Source organism: Hippichthys cyanospilos, chromosome 11 (genome assembly GCF_059441005.1).
Source record: "Hippichthys cyanospilos isolate Australia breed blue-spotted pipefish chromosome 11, RoL_Hcya_1.0, whole genome shotgun sequence".
NCBI lineage: Eukaryota > Metazoa > Chordata > Actinopteri > Syngnathiformes > Syngnathidae > Hippichthys > Hippichthys cyanospilos.
This window is the reverse complement of record NC_142379.1, coordinates 7,564,271-7,580,294: the sequence shown is the minus strand read 5'-3', so window position 1 is coordinate 7,580,294 and position 16,024 is coordinate 7,564,271. Positions and strand designations below refer to the sequence as shown.

Genomic DNA, 16,024 nt, shown 5'->3' with positions numbered 1-16,024 from the left:
CCATCTTGCAGTCTACAGAGCTCAGTATGCATGTGGTACACCAGCACCACCATTTGGATTTAAAACAAACTGCAGCAGCCAGCCTCCCTAGCCATAAACCTACTCCAACTAGCGTTTGAGATGATTGTGCCACATTCCCCACATTATTTTTGGACATAACTCAAACACACAGAAACACACATAACTCAAACACACAGAAAAGAGAAATATTCTTAATTTACTTATTACACTGTTACTCCTGAATGCAAACTGCATCTGTCAGATTCTTTAATTTTGCACACGACTTCACATTTATAATTTGTGAATTGAATTTATTTTCCAGTGTTGATAGAAGAATCAATATAATATGGAATTTTCACTTTAAATACATTCGATTTTTTTAGATGCACTTATATAAAACAAATGACGTCTTTGAGCAGCGACGTGTAGAACAAACAGCCAATGGCGGGGAAGGGGGCGGGGCTTGTTGATGAGTTTGTCAACAGTGCTAATCAAAGCAAAAGTGTCACACCTATAGTCCAATTAAGAACATAGTGAAGTGCATAGTAGAACTAAAGTACTTAATCAACGAGAGGTGTGCGCTACGTACCTCATAGATTTGCACGGTCACAGACCCCTGTGGCTACGCGAAAACTGGTGAGTAAAAAAACTACGCTATTTTCCACCCCTTATTGATAAGGTTGGTTATTTACTCAGTGGGCTTAATAATCCTCAGCACAGTGCTCGCAAGCGTAAATAGTTCATCAGGCCAGTTCCTGTTTGTAGCTCATATAATTAGCCCGATTATGAATGTGCGTCCTACGCAGAACAAGCGTTCATTTAAGCAACGGAAATCTTTGTTTTTACTCAGGGAAAAGTGGTGTTTTCATGAAAACTCTTGTTCACTGTGGAAAATAGCTGGATCCTTGATACAAATGAGTGAAAAGAAATCAACACTCAAACGACAATTTTAGCTCCATGGTGTCAACTTGTGGCACCCAACCTACCACAAAGTAGAATAACGTAATCCACGCGTGACACAAACTGAAATATTCACCTATTTTTTTTCTCCAGGGGAGGCTCGCACATTTGGTGAGTTAGGTAGATGCACTAGGGGGCGCCAAACCCTTGTGGAAATTCGAATGAATTTGCCAATGTGAATGAAATTTATTCAACACATCCGGTAGCAGTGACTATTTGTGGAACTACAAGAACGTAAAAAATATTACCGTATTGAATAAAATCCAGTTCCTTTTTTTGTGGGCAAATTTACCTGTTTCACGTGGAGAAGCTGCACAAAGTTTACAAAAATTTGACAACTGACCATTAACATGAAACGGGTAATGCATAATTTGTTTTACTCAATTTTCAATATTGCTACTACCTGTATCCCTTAAAGATGAATCTGAGAGTAATGCCCAACTTAGGAAAACTACTTTAAGATAATAGTACATGCAACCTTTGTTAAAATTTCATGAAATACTGATATGTTTGTAAATGATAGCAACTTCTATTCAAGGTGATGCTAAAATGCATCTTAAAAACTTGCCTAATCTGCTTTGACCGTTGCTGCTGTGTCTCATTTTACAAAGTGGTGGGAAAATGAAATCCGTTAAGTGCTTTTAAATAAAAATGTCGTGACATTTAACAAGTTAGCTTTTGCCAACATTTGGCAGAGCTCAACTCCAGTAAACCCTCACGCAGAGTTGCTTCATGATGTTGGACGGAGGCCGAACATGCCAATTCTCATGTGATCACTTTCAGTGTAAAAACCTCTGTCAGCAAATAGATTTACTGTCAAGGCTGCGGTGTGTAGTAAACTTTGGTATGGTCAAACTCCTTAGAATGGATGACCAAGTGTTTGTCCTGAGTGTTGCAATTATAACCTGGTCAAACAAACTGTAGTTGACCTGTGAGTTTACTGTCGATAAACCATATTGTCCATATTGGACTATGCGTTTAATCAATAATTACACAATGGGCAGGATACTACTACTACAATAAAAATATATACAGATATATTTGATGAATTAGTTTTAATTTGTTATCCATGCAATACTGGATGGGGATGAGAACCGAGACGATGGACATAACATTTATTTATAAATGGTTCTGGTCCGGGAGTCATATCATAATGCAGAGTTTCGGTAAACTGGTAACTGAATCACCAGTGTTTGATGATTTGATCTATTAAAACATGTTCTCTTTACCAGTAACTCCGCAGTAGAACTATTTGCGCAGCAAACTCAAACATTCGACGCTGAGTAAAGGGCAACATTGCCGCAGTTGCTCAATTTAACAGTGAGCATATTTTGCGCATATACCACAATATTTTGATGCCCTTGCTCATGATACTGTAGGAGAAAGTTTGTGTTTGTGTGCGGACATGAGTTTTGAAGGCTTTAGAATGGGTGATACTTGCCACACAGATATCCGCATTCTTTGATATGAAAGTACATCTCCTATCAATTTAGGTCAAGTTCCACAATGTGATCAAATCACCAGTGTGGTATGGGTGGCAAGAAAATTCTGTGTAATCCCAGCACTACTATATGCTTATACAGTACGTTTTGTCATTGGTCATGATCTTTTTAGCTTGTTATACTGTTTGGTCACCATAGGGCAGTGATCTGCCAACATCATTGCTTGACTATCAAGGTTATTTTTTTGACTCTGAACCCTGAGGTACATCTACTGTTGGCGGTTTTCGGTGCAGGGTTTTTTGTCCCTCCTCCCAAGGGCTTTTATCAACAATGTGTGGGCGATGGGGCTGGGCGTGGGTGTCTAACTATGCCTATTTAATAGATGCAGAACTTGAGGATCTTCTCAGTCAATCATGGGCGGTGTTAGGACTCAGTCATGGAGCTGGACACGCTTTGTCCTTATGAGTTGGATGTTCGTGGCTTGGACAGAGGCAGGACCGTAAGTTCATATCCTGAGCAAGCAAAAAAAAAAAAAAAAAATGTTGTCTGCCATTTACATGAAATGAGATGCTGTCTTTTTTTTTTTTTTTTATATTATTTTATGACTGTAGAAGCTACCTGGTTGGAATTCCTGCGCTTCTGGAAGCTGGATCAGTAACAACTTTCTGTGCAAGTCTGCTGCATCCCAATGAGACTCTGACCATGACTGTCCTTTGGGCCACGAAGGAGGATAACTTGACCCTTTTCAGTGCAGAATCTAGCAAAGGCTTTCACAAGTGCACTCAATTTGGGGTTAGTTTTGAAAGAAACACTTTTTATTAATTAAGCTACCCCCCCCCCCCCCCGAATATATTTTTACTCTATTTTAAATCAAACAAAACATCCGAAAATCCTTTAAAATATTTCATTCATTAAGTGTTTCAGGAAAATAAAAGTTCATTTAAAAATGAAACATCCCCTAGAAACAGGGTAAAGTATTTGTGAAATTATTTCTCTTTGGTCGTCAGGTTCCCGTTCCTAAAGATGATGATGAAGAGGTCCAGCACATGGTTGTGGAGGTACAAGGTGCAACATTTTACTCAAGAGAGGTCAAGAAAATCTTGATCAAAGTGTACAAACCGATGACCTTCATCCAGACTGACAAACCAATCTACCTCCCAGGACAGACAGGTAATTGAGCAAATCATTTATATTTGCAGTGGTGACCCACCTTCCCACTGATCATTTGCTTGACAGAATTAGTTTGACTTTTATTTCAACAATGATTCCATTTGTGACAAGAGCATTAAAGCAACCAAATTGTTACAAATGTATTTGCAAAGCCTTTGTTTTAGATTTAAGCTACACATGGTAAGATAAACAGTATTTCCCTAGACATTCTCTAGGTTAATATTGTATAATCAGATTTTAAGTATATTTAAAGGAGGGGTCCCATTGAAGTTGATTTTTCATTTCTAAAGCAATACATTTGCTTGTCTAAATGCTGTTAAAATATTTTTGCTATTTTTTTTATATCAGGTTGCAGTTAATAACTAAATGCATATTCACATTTCTCACCTGACAGCGGCAGTAGCTTAATCAACTATAGAGTTCATTCCAATGAAGCACTAATAACTTTCTTGTAACAATTTCAACATTCTCTTTTGCACTACTGTGGTACCGATTTTGTCCCTTTTATAAAATAAGATGACAATAGTGGAATAAGTTCCTGTATCAACATTAACTTCTCTATGTTCCTCTCTTAGTGAGCTTCAGAGTTGTTGCGATGGACACAAAGTTCAGACCAGCCATTCAAATGGTGAGTGTTTGTGGTTATTTTGTTACAAAGCACACTTCTGTCTAATAACATTTATTAGAAACTGCCAAGTGGAAGTAGGATGAAAACATGTTATGTAATGACCAATATACTGTATGGATCAGTTCTTTGAACTGGTCTATGAACTAGTAGGCTTCTCATGACAACGTCAATAAAGTGGCTTATGTAAACATGCCTATGCTAATATTCAACAACCTTTCGCCATATTTTTTTAAGTACACAAGTGAAATTTATTTTGAATAGTTTACATGAACTACATTAATAGATGAATTATTGGGAGAGTAATTTTTAAATCAAAATTCCTAATATTTATACCGATGAAAGCCCAAAATAGAGTTGTTGTTTTTTTTTTTGTTTTTTTTTTTTTTTTTTTTTAAATACCCCGGTTGTTCCCCCTCCCTCCTTTGTTTGTTACAAAAATTGGACTTAATGCAATTTTGCTTTCTTTTGCAGTACGACGCCATTGAAATTCAGGTAGGATTAAATAAATGTTCAAGTATAGCATTTGCCACTAAATCATGCCACTAATATAAACTTATTGTTACAGAATCCTAGCAACACACTTATTGGACAGTGGCTGAACAAAACGTCCGACAGTGCAATTTTGCAGTTGTCTTATGCTTTGAACTCCGAGGCACGACAAGGACTCTACCAAGTTATTGTGTCAGTTGGCAAAGATAAATTTTATCACAACTTTAAAGTGGAAAAATATGGTAGGAAACGTTTTCTTGTATTCCCACCACCTCATGTCTTTTCTTTATTCTGGTTTAACATTGTGTACCAATGTCTTCCCCCCCCCCCCACAAATAGTTTTGCCGAAGTTTGATCTGAAAATAAATGGGCCAGATGAAGTGGTTATCATGGAGGAAGACTTCACCATTGAAGTATGCTCAAAGTAAGTACTGTTCATCACATGGATTTAAACATCTTTTAAACCACACACTCAATGGCTTGATCATTTAAAATTGATAGGTACACATATGGGCAGCCTGTGCCTGGTAGTGCCAAACTTAAGGTGTGTCGCCCGCTCTACTCGTACCTTTTTAATGCGGAAGATGGCCCTTTCGTAACTCCACCTTGCTTCGAGGATACGAAACAGGTAAAAATAAAGGAACCTCCCCCTTTTTTTTTAAACCAATTTTTGTACCTCATTAATACATTGGTGCAGGAACTTTAAAATGGCTATAAATATAGTTAAGTTCACTTTATTCCTGTTGTATATGCTCCTGTTATTTGCCTTTTTTTTTTTTTTTTTTACATCCAATATAATGTATGAGTATAGTGTTGACATGATAGGTGACAACAAATACAGATTTTAAAAGCTCTTAAGTTCTTCATTTGCAATGTTTAAATTTAATCAGCTTTTTTTTTAACATTACTCTTATCACTAGTATACTTTTTAATCCAAAATTATTCACCAAACAGATTTTGCATGCGTAAATGCAACTTATGCGTAATTGCAAAAGTAATCTAACTATTGTGTTTTATTTAATTATTATTTTTATTTATTATCTCAGTCACTTACGGTAACCCTTTTCTTTAAACCAACAGTGTCATGCAGAGTAGTTTAAAGGCAAAGTTCTGAAGCAAAGTCGAGTCTTCGTTTTTAAATTGCAGAATGAAGGGACAAACTTGTAACAGTTGCAAATCTAATTTTGTCTTGTACTCTCTAGACAAACAAAATGGGTTGTGCCGCCTTTTCTCTGAAGATGTCTACATTCACCAAAATTGACCAAAAGGCGGTACAGGATGTACTCGAAATCAATGCTGAGTTGGAAGAAGAGGGAACAGGCAAGTATTTACCATTCTGAAATGCTTTGAATGGCAAGTTGTACAAATGTGTAAGTCCAATTAAGTTTATATTCAAGGTAAAATAAAGTTTCGTGCAACACTGGACAGGTATTACGCAGCCACAATACAAACGAATCCAAATCTCGTATGTAATTGGAAAGCTGTCATTTGAGGACACGCCTAAGATTTATGAGGCTGCATCAAAATTGGAGGGAAAAGTAAGTGCATGACCCTGAGCATTGAAACTTGTGCCGACGACTGACTGATCTGAGAGTTTTGTGCTTCCTGCAGGTTAAAGCGGTTGACTACAAAAATACTCCCATTGATGGCATGAACCTGTACCTGCTTGAGGGTAACAGGTGGGAAGCTCATAGTCTACAGAATCTCACCACTGATGCTAATGGCTTCGCAACCTTCTCAATAAGCACTGTTGACCGTAACGGGGAACTTCATCTATATGTAAGTAATGAGAATGCATATGCTACCATTAGAACGCCATTTGTTCCATTTAATCCATGTGTACTGCGAGACTAAAGTTAAATGAGACAAAACTCGCCCTGATTTCGTTATCTGCCTTGCATGACAAATTTTGCACTACCTGAATGACAAAAACAACTAAGGAGAAAAAAAAAAAAGAAATCTCCTGATGGCAAATCAGGATTTATAGATGATGGAACATTGCACTTGAAAATAACATTGTGAAGCAACTGGGTTCCTAACATGTTTTGTTTGGTTTAATTTAGATTAGTGCTAACCCAACCCTGGAATTCGGATATAGGGTTCCATACCATGAGAATGGAGAGCACACCGTTTCTCCACTTCAAAAACCTTCTCGTGATACAAAGACTTACAGCTACCTGGCGATTAAGACCAAGGACGCAGCAATTCCTTGCGATAAAGATGAAGACATCACCATCCAGTATGCTATAGTCGGAGAAACCCAGGGGTCTGCCGATCTTATATATCTGGTGAGAAATTGTATTTACTTGGATGTTAGATTGACGTTGTCAGTTTGACATGTTAGTTTTGTGTGTGTGCGAGCCCTGTGCCTGGTGGCTAAGATCAGTGAACCTCTCACTTTCTGTACTTTGATTTTTTTTTTTTTCTACAATGTGGTAAAAAGGCTTTTGTGTAATTCACTAAATGGCTAAAGGAAGACTATACCTCAAACTGCACTGTGAGGTACTGTCCTTCATTCATCCTTTCATCCCCTTTAATCACAAGTTTGTCCAGTTTTTACAAAAAGGGCATGTAAACTTTAACACAACTTGCATGGAGCATTGGTCTTTATTCCTGCAGTAGACAGTGCAGTCATTGGAAGAATTATTGATTCAAATGTGAGTTTCAAATCATTACAATGCGCTGTTTTTAAACTTGCATGAACTACTGTTTTATTGCACATTAATAATTTGTTCCCGTGTTACAAATATTTTTTTTTTTTAATTCACTGTCCCTGTTACACACCACCACTATGTACAAACTGGGGTGGGAAGGGGGCGTTCTGTTTACAGTGTACAACTTCCATTTTATGTTCCTCATGATGTTATTGAAATGACTTTAAAATTAATAAATGTAACGTTTTTGTTTTGGTTTTTTTAAATCCAGGTCCTTGCCAGAGGACACATTGTGTTTCAAGGTGCTCAGGTGATTGCGGTTGAGGATAAACCAGGTGCATTCTTTCATTTCCTTCTGAGAAACTTATAACTTGTTGATTCAGCATGTTGCCAAATGAACTAAGTTACAAACTCGTTTTTCTTTTTGTGAATGTTTAACTTTTATTTAGGCATTTTTTTAATATGTTCTATCTAAATTGATCTTTTAGTGACTGAAGGCGAGGTGACTTTCCTGTTGAAAGTTTCTTCAGAGATGGCACCGGATGTCCAAATAGTTGCATATGCTGTGCTTCCCAGTTCTGCTGTGATAGCCAACAGCGCACACTTCCCAACTGAGAAATGCTTCGGTAACATCGTAAGTTAACTCTATTCCAGTTGGATGCATGAAGTACAGATGAAGGATGTTTTGGTATGCATCAGGTCTCTGTGGGATTTGGTCCATCTTCAGCTGTCCCCGGCGAACAAACCACTTTGCAACTGACAGCCCAGGCAAATTCTCTGTGTGGTGTGAGCATTGTTGACCAGAGTGTCCTCCTCAAAGAGCCTGGAAAGACCCTAGAAGCTGATAAGGTAACTAGAGTTGTCTTCTGTAGTAGAGGAGGGAGGAAAGGCTTGTGTTTGGGAAAAAAAACGAAAAATAAACTAAATCAATTTAATTCTATGATCATGGATGTTTGATCCTTTGACCTCTGTTCTATGTAAAGGAGAAGCAAAAAATGGCAGGCCAGACTACTTGAGATGTCAAAGTCGGAATAGCAAGGGTGTAGCATTTCAGATACTGTTATGGTGCAATCATGCCACAAAATAAGTAATTTGTGATGCTAAAAGTCACATGACTCATGACCATCTGATTCTGGTGCCTCCTCTGCAAGGGGGTTGTAAAGTCAAACAAGCTGACGGAGGTAAAACTTGACCAATAGAGGGAGGGACTTCAGAACCAAGACTTCTTCAAACAATTAGCCTAAAGTGGGATGTACAAAAGGCAGTAGCCATCTTAAAGTTATTCTTCAAGTCTCTTAATAATGCAATCCAAAATTACTCAGAGTTTATGCCAACTCTACTAACTGGAATTTGCGAGATCCATTATGGGCTATAATGTCATTTATCCGGTCTGCTAATTATTATTACTTTTGAAGTGACAAGATTATACTTTTTTTTTTTTTTTTTTTTTTTAATTTGAACTAGTGTGACTCTTCATGGTATGTTATAGAAATGTTTGTGGTATTAACAGCTCCTTATTTGCAGTGTTAGAGCTGTGAAGTAATTTTATTACAGTAAGTTGTTGCATCATTATTTCTATCTAGTTGCTTTTGTTTTACCCAACTTAACTTTCATTGTCTGGCCAGTTCTTGAATGCCTTCTAAAAGTCATTGATGATTAGCGGCATGGCAACATTTGTTAAACCATGGGGAAAAAATGCTTTGTGTATACTATGCATATTTTAGTTCATACGCTATAGAGTATCAAAGTGTACGCAGTAATTGAACAGAATATTTAAATAAGAATATTGCCCCATCTTATGATTAGATTGGTTATCTTAACTCACTGAAAGGCAATTTGTGACCCCCCCCCCCTTTTTTTTCCTCATACTAGTTTTTTGCCCTCCATTACTTAGTGTACCCACTTATGGTTGCGTTGTGTTACGCAGCATTTATGAAGATTTAAAATGAGTTGTCACTTTTTCAAATTTTTTTGAACCATCTCTTTTATCCCCCATCAGATATTTCAGTTGTTGCCAGTCACAAAGGCAACATATATTCCATACAAAGTTGAGGATTCAGTGGAATGCTTACAAGTCAGACCTAAGAGGTCTATTATGCCATACCCTGGACGTGACCTCAATGATCCTTATACAGTTTTCAAGGTATTTGGGTTTTTTTGTGTTTTTTTTTTCCCCAGTGATGCGTGAACAAATCTCTTTAGTTACTTTTTGTTGGTTTGTCTAGGATAATGGGTTGAAGATGGCAACAAATTTGTATATTAGAGTACCTTCTTGTCTGAAGTTTATGGGAAGAGAATACCATCACAGTCCCTTCGGTAAGTGACTTGTAACATATGTTTCCAGAATTCAATCTGCACTCTAATAATAGATTATTTTTCATTTAGGTATTGCTCTAAGATATCAAACAGATTCATTGGCAGTGCCCGCTTCTGCTGTTGCTGGTGTGGGAGGTGGTTTTGGTGGCGTTACCCCAATTCAGACTGTCCGCAATTTCTTCCCAGAGACTTGGTTGTGGGATCTGGTGGAAGTTGGGTAAGCTTTTGTCAGAGATAAAAAATTTATCTGGTAGCAATTTACGAATATTTACATTAACCGATAAAACGCAGCATCAGATGCTGGCATCTTACAGTATGTATCGCCTACCTTTATGGAGGAGCTGGCATAGGACTGCTTCAAATGTGGTGAACGAATGAGTACAGTTTGGTTAAAAAAAAAATATTTTAATGAGCGACCCATGTAAATCTGACTATCCACCAGCCTGTCCTTCCAGTGTGACCTGAAACTAAACCATTTAGTGCAGTGAATATTGAAAATTGTGTAGACTTGCCCATCTGTTTGAGTCTATTCAGAACAGCTTCCACCCCCTTCAGAAATTCTGGCTCGAAAGATGTGTCGCTAACTGCCCCAGACACAATCACCATGTGGGAGACGGAGACTTTCTGCCTGTCGTCTAAGGGTTTTGGCTTGGCCCCTCGTCAAAAACTGACTGTCTTCCAGCCCTTCTTCCTTGAGCTTACTCTGCCATACTCTATCAAACGCGGGGAGCACTTTGAGCTGAAAGCCACAGTCTTCAATTTCCTCTCCAAATGCATAATGGTAATGTCTCTCCTTATTTCAACCATTAATGCATTGCTGTAGAAATGTCCTTGCATATAATGTTTTATATTTGGTTCGATAGGTCAGTGTGACACCAACTCCCTCAGTGGATTATACCCTCACCCCTATTTCTGGTGACCAATACAGTACCTGCCTCTGTGGCAATGAGCGCAAGACATTCAAATGGACTATGGCCCCCTCAACATTAGGTTTCATTACAGATTTTTTTTTGCCTGAACAGGAAAAAAAAAAATCAATCCTTTTCAATGAATTTCAGAGATGCACTTATTCATAAATGTTTCTTTTTAGGGGTTGTCAATGTGACCGTGACTGCTGAAGCTGTGCCGTCCCACGCTTCTTGTGACAATGAGATTGTGAGTGTGCCAGAACGAGGTCGTATCGACGTAGTCACGCGACCTCTCATTGTAAAGGTCAGTACTTTAAAGATTTTGTACTTTCTTCCAAACTTGAGAATTTAACTTTATTTGCCCCCACTTTTTTTTTTTTTCTTCAAAGGCTGAGGGAACGGAGGTGACAAAGACCCAAAACTTGCTGCTCTGCCCTAAAGGTCAGTTGGGCTTTATTGCTAACAATAATCCCTTCATGCTAAAATAAATTGTTAAACAACCCAATTAGAGTTAAAAAAAAAAAAAGACTAACTCTATCGGTTAATTAAACTTCATTTCCTGGGTTGTTTTGCACATAGCTAACTGCCAATGGTTCATGTTGTACAAAACGTCAAATTGGGTTGTATAAAATTACTTGTACACTTATGGCAACATATAATGCACCTAAGTTAATGTTTTTGTTTTTGTTTTTTTTTGGGGGGAGGCAGTTTGTTATATAGCAGTACTTGTGTTTTCATTGTGAATTTAATCTCACTATACAAGTCCTTAAATCAAGTTAAATTTACTTCTAACCTGTTACTGAGCTGAATTATCTGCACCACAGGAGACACGCTGAACACAGAAATGGATTTGAAGCTTCCAGAAAATGTGATTGATGGATCATCTCGTGGTCTACTATCTGTCCTGGGTAATTTTATTTATTTTTAATTAATACCCCTAGGGTGCATTTCTAACATGCATGCAGTGTATTGTTTGCAGCCCTTGTTTAGGAAAACTTATTTGACTGAGCGTTTTCCTTTACTTATTTGGAAAGTGTATTGGATGCATTTCTTTGGAATTTATGATCACAATTACTTTATCTGTGAATAATTTTTTAATTGAATTATGGTCACAGATATATGTTCATCCCAGTCTGAATAAAGTTGAATATTTTTGCAGGTGACATTCTAGGCCGTGCTCTAAAGAACATTGATGGCCTGTTGAGGATGCCATATGGCTGTGGAGAGCAGAACATAGCGTTGTTTGCCCCCAACGTTTACATACTGCAGTACCTAAAAGACACACAGCAGCTGACACCTGCCATTGAGGAAAAGAGTCTCAACTTTCTGACCAGCGGTGAGTTACTGGTAGATATTTTGTATGAACCTGACACACTTTTGCTCCCACAAGCAGTGCTAACAAGTCAGGCATTATCGGTTTTGTTGTTAAATCTGAATCATGTAATCTTCCCCTTTGGATAATATGACTTGGGATTTTTTTTTTTATTTATTTTTTTTTTAAATCTCTCCTGTCTTATTTAGGGTACCAGAGGCAACTTAACTACAAGCATTCCAGTGGTGGGTATAGCACTTTTGGGAGTGGCATGGAGAACACTTGGTAAGAACATGAACAATGTACATTTTATTTTAGAATTGCCGGTAATGATTCCTAACTGAACAAAATGGAATTTGATTTCCTTTCCACTCAGGTTGACTGCTTTTGTGATGAGAGCATTTGCCCAGGCCAAGTCTTTTATTTACATTGACCCTTACAATGTGGAAAATTCTGAGACTTGGCTGGAAAGTTTGCAAAAAGAAAATGGTTGCTTCCAAATGTCAGGGAAACTTTTTAATAACAGAATGAAGGTATGTCTGTTAACTTTATATTCAGTTTTCAAAAATCAAATACTAGTTATCGCAGTGATGGCACCTCTACACAGGGTGGAGTTTCTGATGAAGTGACTCTCAGCGCTTACATCACTGCTGCCTTCTTGGAGATGGGTAAACCGGTTAACGTGAGTAGAGCATAAATTGCTTGGCTCGTTTCAATTCAAAATGCTTGTATAAATTGAGTCGATTTGGAGAGAACTTCCATTCTTTTTAACTCAATGGAACATTTAATTACACAGTTGTGTATATCTAAGCATCGTTTAACACAACCACCCAAATTTTGCAGCATGCTACAGTAACCCAGAGCCTGGCTTGCTTGAAGGAGTTTGTCAATGACCACAGCAACATTTACACAACAGCATTACTGGCCTATGTCTTTACATTGGCTGGGGACAAGGAGACCCGTGCTCAACTTCTGCAACACTTGGATAGCATAAAAATACAAGAAGGTACATTATCTTTTAACTGCAGCACTGTATTCTTACTTTATGATCATCAAAATTGCAGTTGCTCTTTTTCAGGATTTTTTTTCTCAGAATAAATTCCTATAAAACATCACATGAATTTCAGGGATGCTGGTCCACAATTTGAAGTTGTTTTTGTCCTACACAGTACATGTAGCAATGCAGTTAAACAAATCTGTGGGACAAACAAGTTTCCATCGAACAGTTCAATCGTTTTAAGTAACATATTTAAATTGCATAACAAATTTAATTCATAAATTGTGCACTGATCCCAACTTTAAATGACTGGCATATCAAATTGTAAAAAATGACTTGTGCCTTGTTCACTTTTACAAGGTCAATGTGACTTTTACACATGGCTTAGTGTAAAATCTAAAAAATGAAATACCAAGACCATTCACAAATCACTTTATCAAACGATACTGCAGTTTTACATGTTGTGGGTTTTTTTTGTTTTCCCCCCCAGATGGTCTGATTCACTGGGACCAGAAATCAACAGAGAAGTACAAGTCTCTGTCCGTGGAGATCACCTCTTATGTGCTCCTGGCCAAACTTGGCAGCTCTCCCACCGCTGAGGACCTGGGTTACGCCTCCGGCATCGTCAGATGGCTCTCAAATCAGCAGAACTATTATGGAGGGTACTCTTCTACTCAGGTATGCATACAAAAACCTTCTAGGAAATCTGAGATGGCTAGAAATGTGTGATTTGTTGAATTCTATCTGTATTTTTTTTCTATTTTTGGATGGATTTGTTCTACTAGATACACAAATATCAGCTGGTGTTAAATTATTTCATGTCTTCACTGGTTGTTCAGGCTTTAGGAAGATTCATAATCAAGACATTTTCATTTCTTGTATGTTTTTGTTACAGGACACAGTGGTAGCCCTTCAGGCTCTGTCTCGTTACGCCACTTTGGTATTCAGTCCAGCGGGTTCCAGCACAGTCACGGTGTCATCTCCCAGTGGCCAGATAGCATTTGAAGTCAACCAGGATAACAAACTGCTGTACCAGGAAGAGGTGCTGAAGGATTTCACTGGAAAATACAATGTGGAGGTGAAGGGGTCTGCATGCGCATCAGTGCAGGTCAGTGAACAATTGAGCTCTTCATGATAACCCTGATTACTGGCTTTACTGTCACAATAGTGCAGCAGTTAAATATTTGGATGTGGCAAATCTTTCTTTTGTAAGGAAACTGCAGCCACGATCCACTGACACTTGAGTATATTTCCCCCTTGCTCAGGTGCATCAAGCTGCTGTTTTCAATGCTATCAACTGCCCTAATAGTGTATGTGTTCAGGGTGGCCAGGAATTTGTTAAAAAATAAATAAATGTGTTAATGTTTTTGTCCCCTAGATGTCTCTTTTCTACAACATTCCTACGCCTACAGAGGTCACTACACTCAGTGTCACAGTGCAGAGTGAGGCCAACTGCACTAGTTCATCTGGCAGACCCAAACTCAACATGAGGCTACAATCTCTGTAAGGAATCAATGCCATGACATGAACAAATCTGGTGGTACATATAACTGCATAGAAAATCACAATCCATGAGACAATTGTGAATGGGTTCAACGGGTTTGAGCAAAAGTGTAGTTTTCATTAACAGAGTACAGTATTTATTTTTGGGTATGAAAGCTTCTACCCACCCCTTTTCCCCAGTCAGGTTTGGAACTTTGAACTGTTGACATGCGGTAGCCCTGTGTGATTCAGAAGGCCTATATAAAGTAGACTTAACACTAAATCAACAGGACAAAAGTTCACACTTTTTGTTTTTTAAACCGGTTCTATGTTTTTACCACAGGTTCAGTGGGAAGGAAAGCACTACGAACATGGTCATCGTGGAAATCAATTTGCTGTCTGGGTTTCAAGTAGACCCGAAGTCTTTCCACAGAGTGAGTTGCTAATTAGTAGTGCAGTACTAAGTAGCAATGGAGTAGTTTGTAATTTGAAGCTGCAATTTCACTACCTCACAGCTCAAAGGCGCTCTGCTGGTTGACCGTGTTGAACAGAAGGAAGATCGTGTGCTTGTATATCTGCAGTCTGTGAGTAGTGCCTTGAGAGCATTTTTTTTTTTCCTAACCAATTTTGAGATATTAATGCTGCCTTTCTCTTCTAACAGCTACCAAAGGATATACCAATTTACCACAACTTGGAGCTGATACAGGAAATTCCAGTGCAAGACCTGAAACCAGCTGTGGTCAAGATCTATGACTATTACCAGCCAAGTAAGTCACTTAGTCCTATCACACACTACCTGGTCCCGTCATTTTTTGCACAGTGGTTGGCCATGTGTTTTGACCCTGGGCCTCATATTTATTCCTACCTAAATTAATATGCCTCATAATGTATGACACCACGTCATAGGCAAATCAAGCAACAGTTTATTTTTCTTCCTCCTACGGACATGGAGGCTAATGCTGAAGATTGAGTCAGCATGGTCGTGTTCCTGGCATAAATGTATTTATTTCTTCAATACAGGAATGAATGTTCGACATGTGTACCAAAACATTTTTGAAAGTAGGGAGAATACATATGGTACTCTGTTTTCCTGAGTTTAGGCCACAAGAGAAGGCACTGCTGGCCATCAGGGCCCATCACTGATTGCCCACACAGAACTGTATAATTGAGCACTTTTTATGTTATTTGCATTGATCTTTTTTCCTTTCCTTGCTTATCCATTTGTTTCTTTAGGTGAACAGGCTGAGACAAATTACAACTTTGATTGTAAGACAGGTAACAAATTTCACACATTCATACATACGGTTTTACGCAGTTGTATACAATGTATTTAAATATCGTAAAGAATCAAAATGTGCACTTGTTGTTACCAATGGTGATAATCTTATTAATTTCTCCTCCCCTTCCCTACTACAGCTTGAAGCACAGCCGGTGTTGCGTCCATCACTGACAATTAAATGAGCCTGTATTTTTGATACAAGACTGTATGACTCCATGTCTGCTTGTTTAATAAAGATGAAACTGATTTATAAACTGAGAACTTCAGTCTTTTTTTTTTTTTGAAGGGGAGGGGGCTCACTTATTTTTGAAGATGATAAAAGAGGGATCATTCTTCTAGATGTCGTTGGTTCACTTCGAATCTGAGCGAGATTTCTGCGATTTGATT

General features: G+C 38.1%; 1 protein-coding gene across 1 annotated transcript; it reads left to right on the top strand.

The window, feature by feature from the left end:
- Nucleotides 1-2,784: 2,784 nt before the first annotated feature.
- On the top strand, nucleotides 2,785-15,898 carry LOC148415686 (alpha-2-macroglobulin-like). Its single transcript, XM_088427288.1, has 36 exons — nucleotides 2,785-2,901; nucleotides 3,014-3,194; nucleotides 3,410-3,572; nucleotides 4,148-4,200; nucleotides 4,672-4,692; nucleotides 4,766-4,931; nucleotides 5,029-5,113; nucleotides 5,191-5,317; nucleotides 5,892-6,009; nucleotides 6,118-6,227; nucleotides 6,301-6,468; nucleotides 6,753-6,977; nucleotides 7,615-7,678; nucleotides 7,832-7,977; nucleotides 8,043-8,192; nucleotides 9,343-9,486; nucleotides 9,569-9,659; nucleotides 9,729-9,876; nucleotides 10,215-10,440; nucleotides 10,523-10,649; nucleotides 10,750-10,871; nucleotides 10,957-11,008; nucleotides 11,392-11,475; nucleotides 11,727-11,903; nucleotides 12,089-12,164; nucleotides 12,256-12,412; nucleotides 12,487-12,561; nucleotides 12,723-12,885; nucleotides 13,367-13,554; nucleotides 13,772-13,984; nucleotides 14,255-14,379; nucleotides 14,702-14,792; nucleotides 14,874-14,942; nucleotides 15,020-15,125; nucleotides 15,592-15,633; nucleotides 15,775-15,898. The coding sequence occupies exons 1-36, from the start codon at nucleotides 2,816-2,818 to the stop codon at nucleotides 15,777-15,779; spliced, it is 4,344 nt and encodes a 1,447-aa protein (XP_088283414.1). The 5' UTR covers nucleotides 2,785-2,815; the 3' UTR covers nucleotides 15,780-15,898.
- Nucleotides 15,899-16,024: the final 126 nt, after the last annotated feature.

What these genes read in the sequence shown, in the direction of transcription:
- LOC148415686 (XM_088427288.1), top strand. Translation starts at nt 2,816, where the DNA reads ATGGGCGGTGTTAGGACTCAGTCATGGAGCTGGACACGCTTTGTCCTT. An exon ending in GCTTCGAGGATACGAAACAG is followed by an intron (nt 5,318 to 5,891) that starts GTAAAAATAAAG and finishes TGTACTCTCTAG; the next exon opens with ACAAACAAAATGGGTTGTGC. An exon ending in TGGTCTACTATCTGTCCTGG is followed by an intron (nt 11,476 to 11,726) that starts GTAATTTTATTT and finishes ATATTTTTGCAG; the next exon opens with GTGACATTCTAGGCCGTGCT.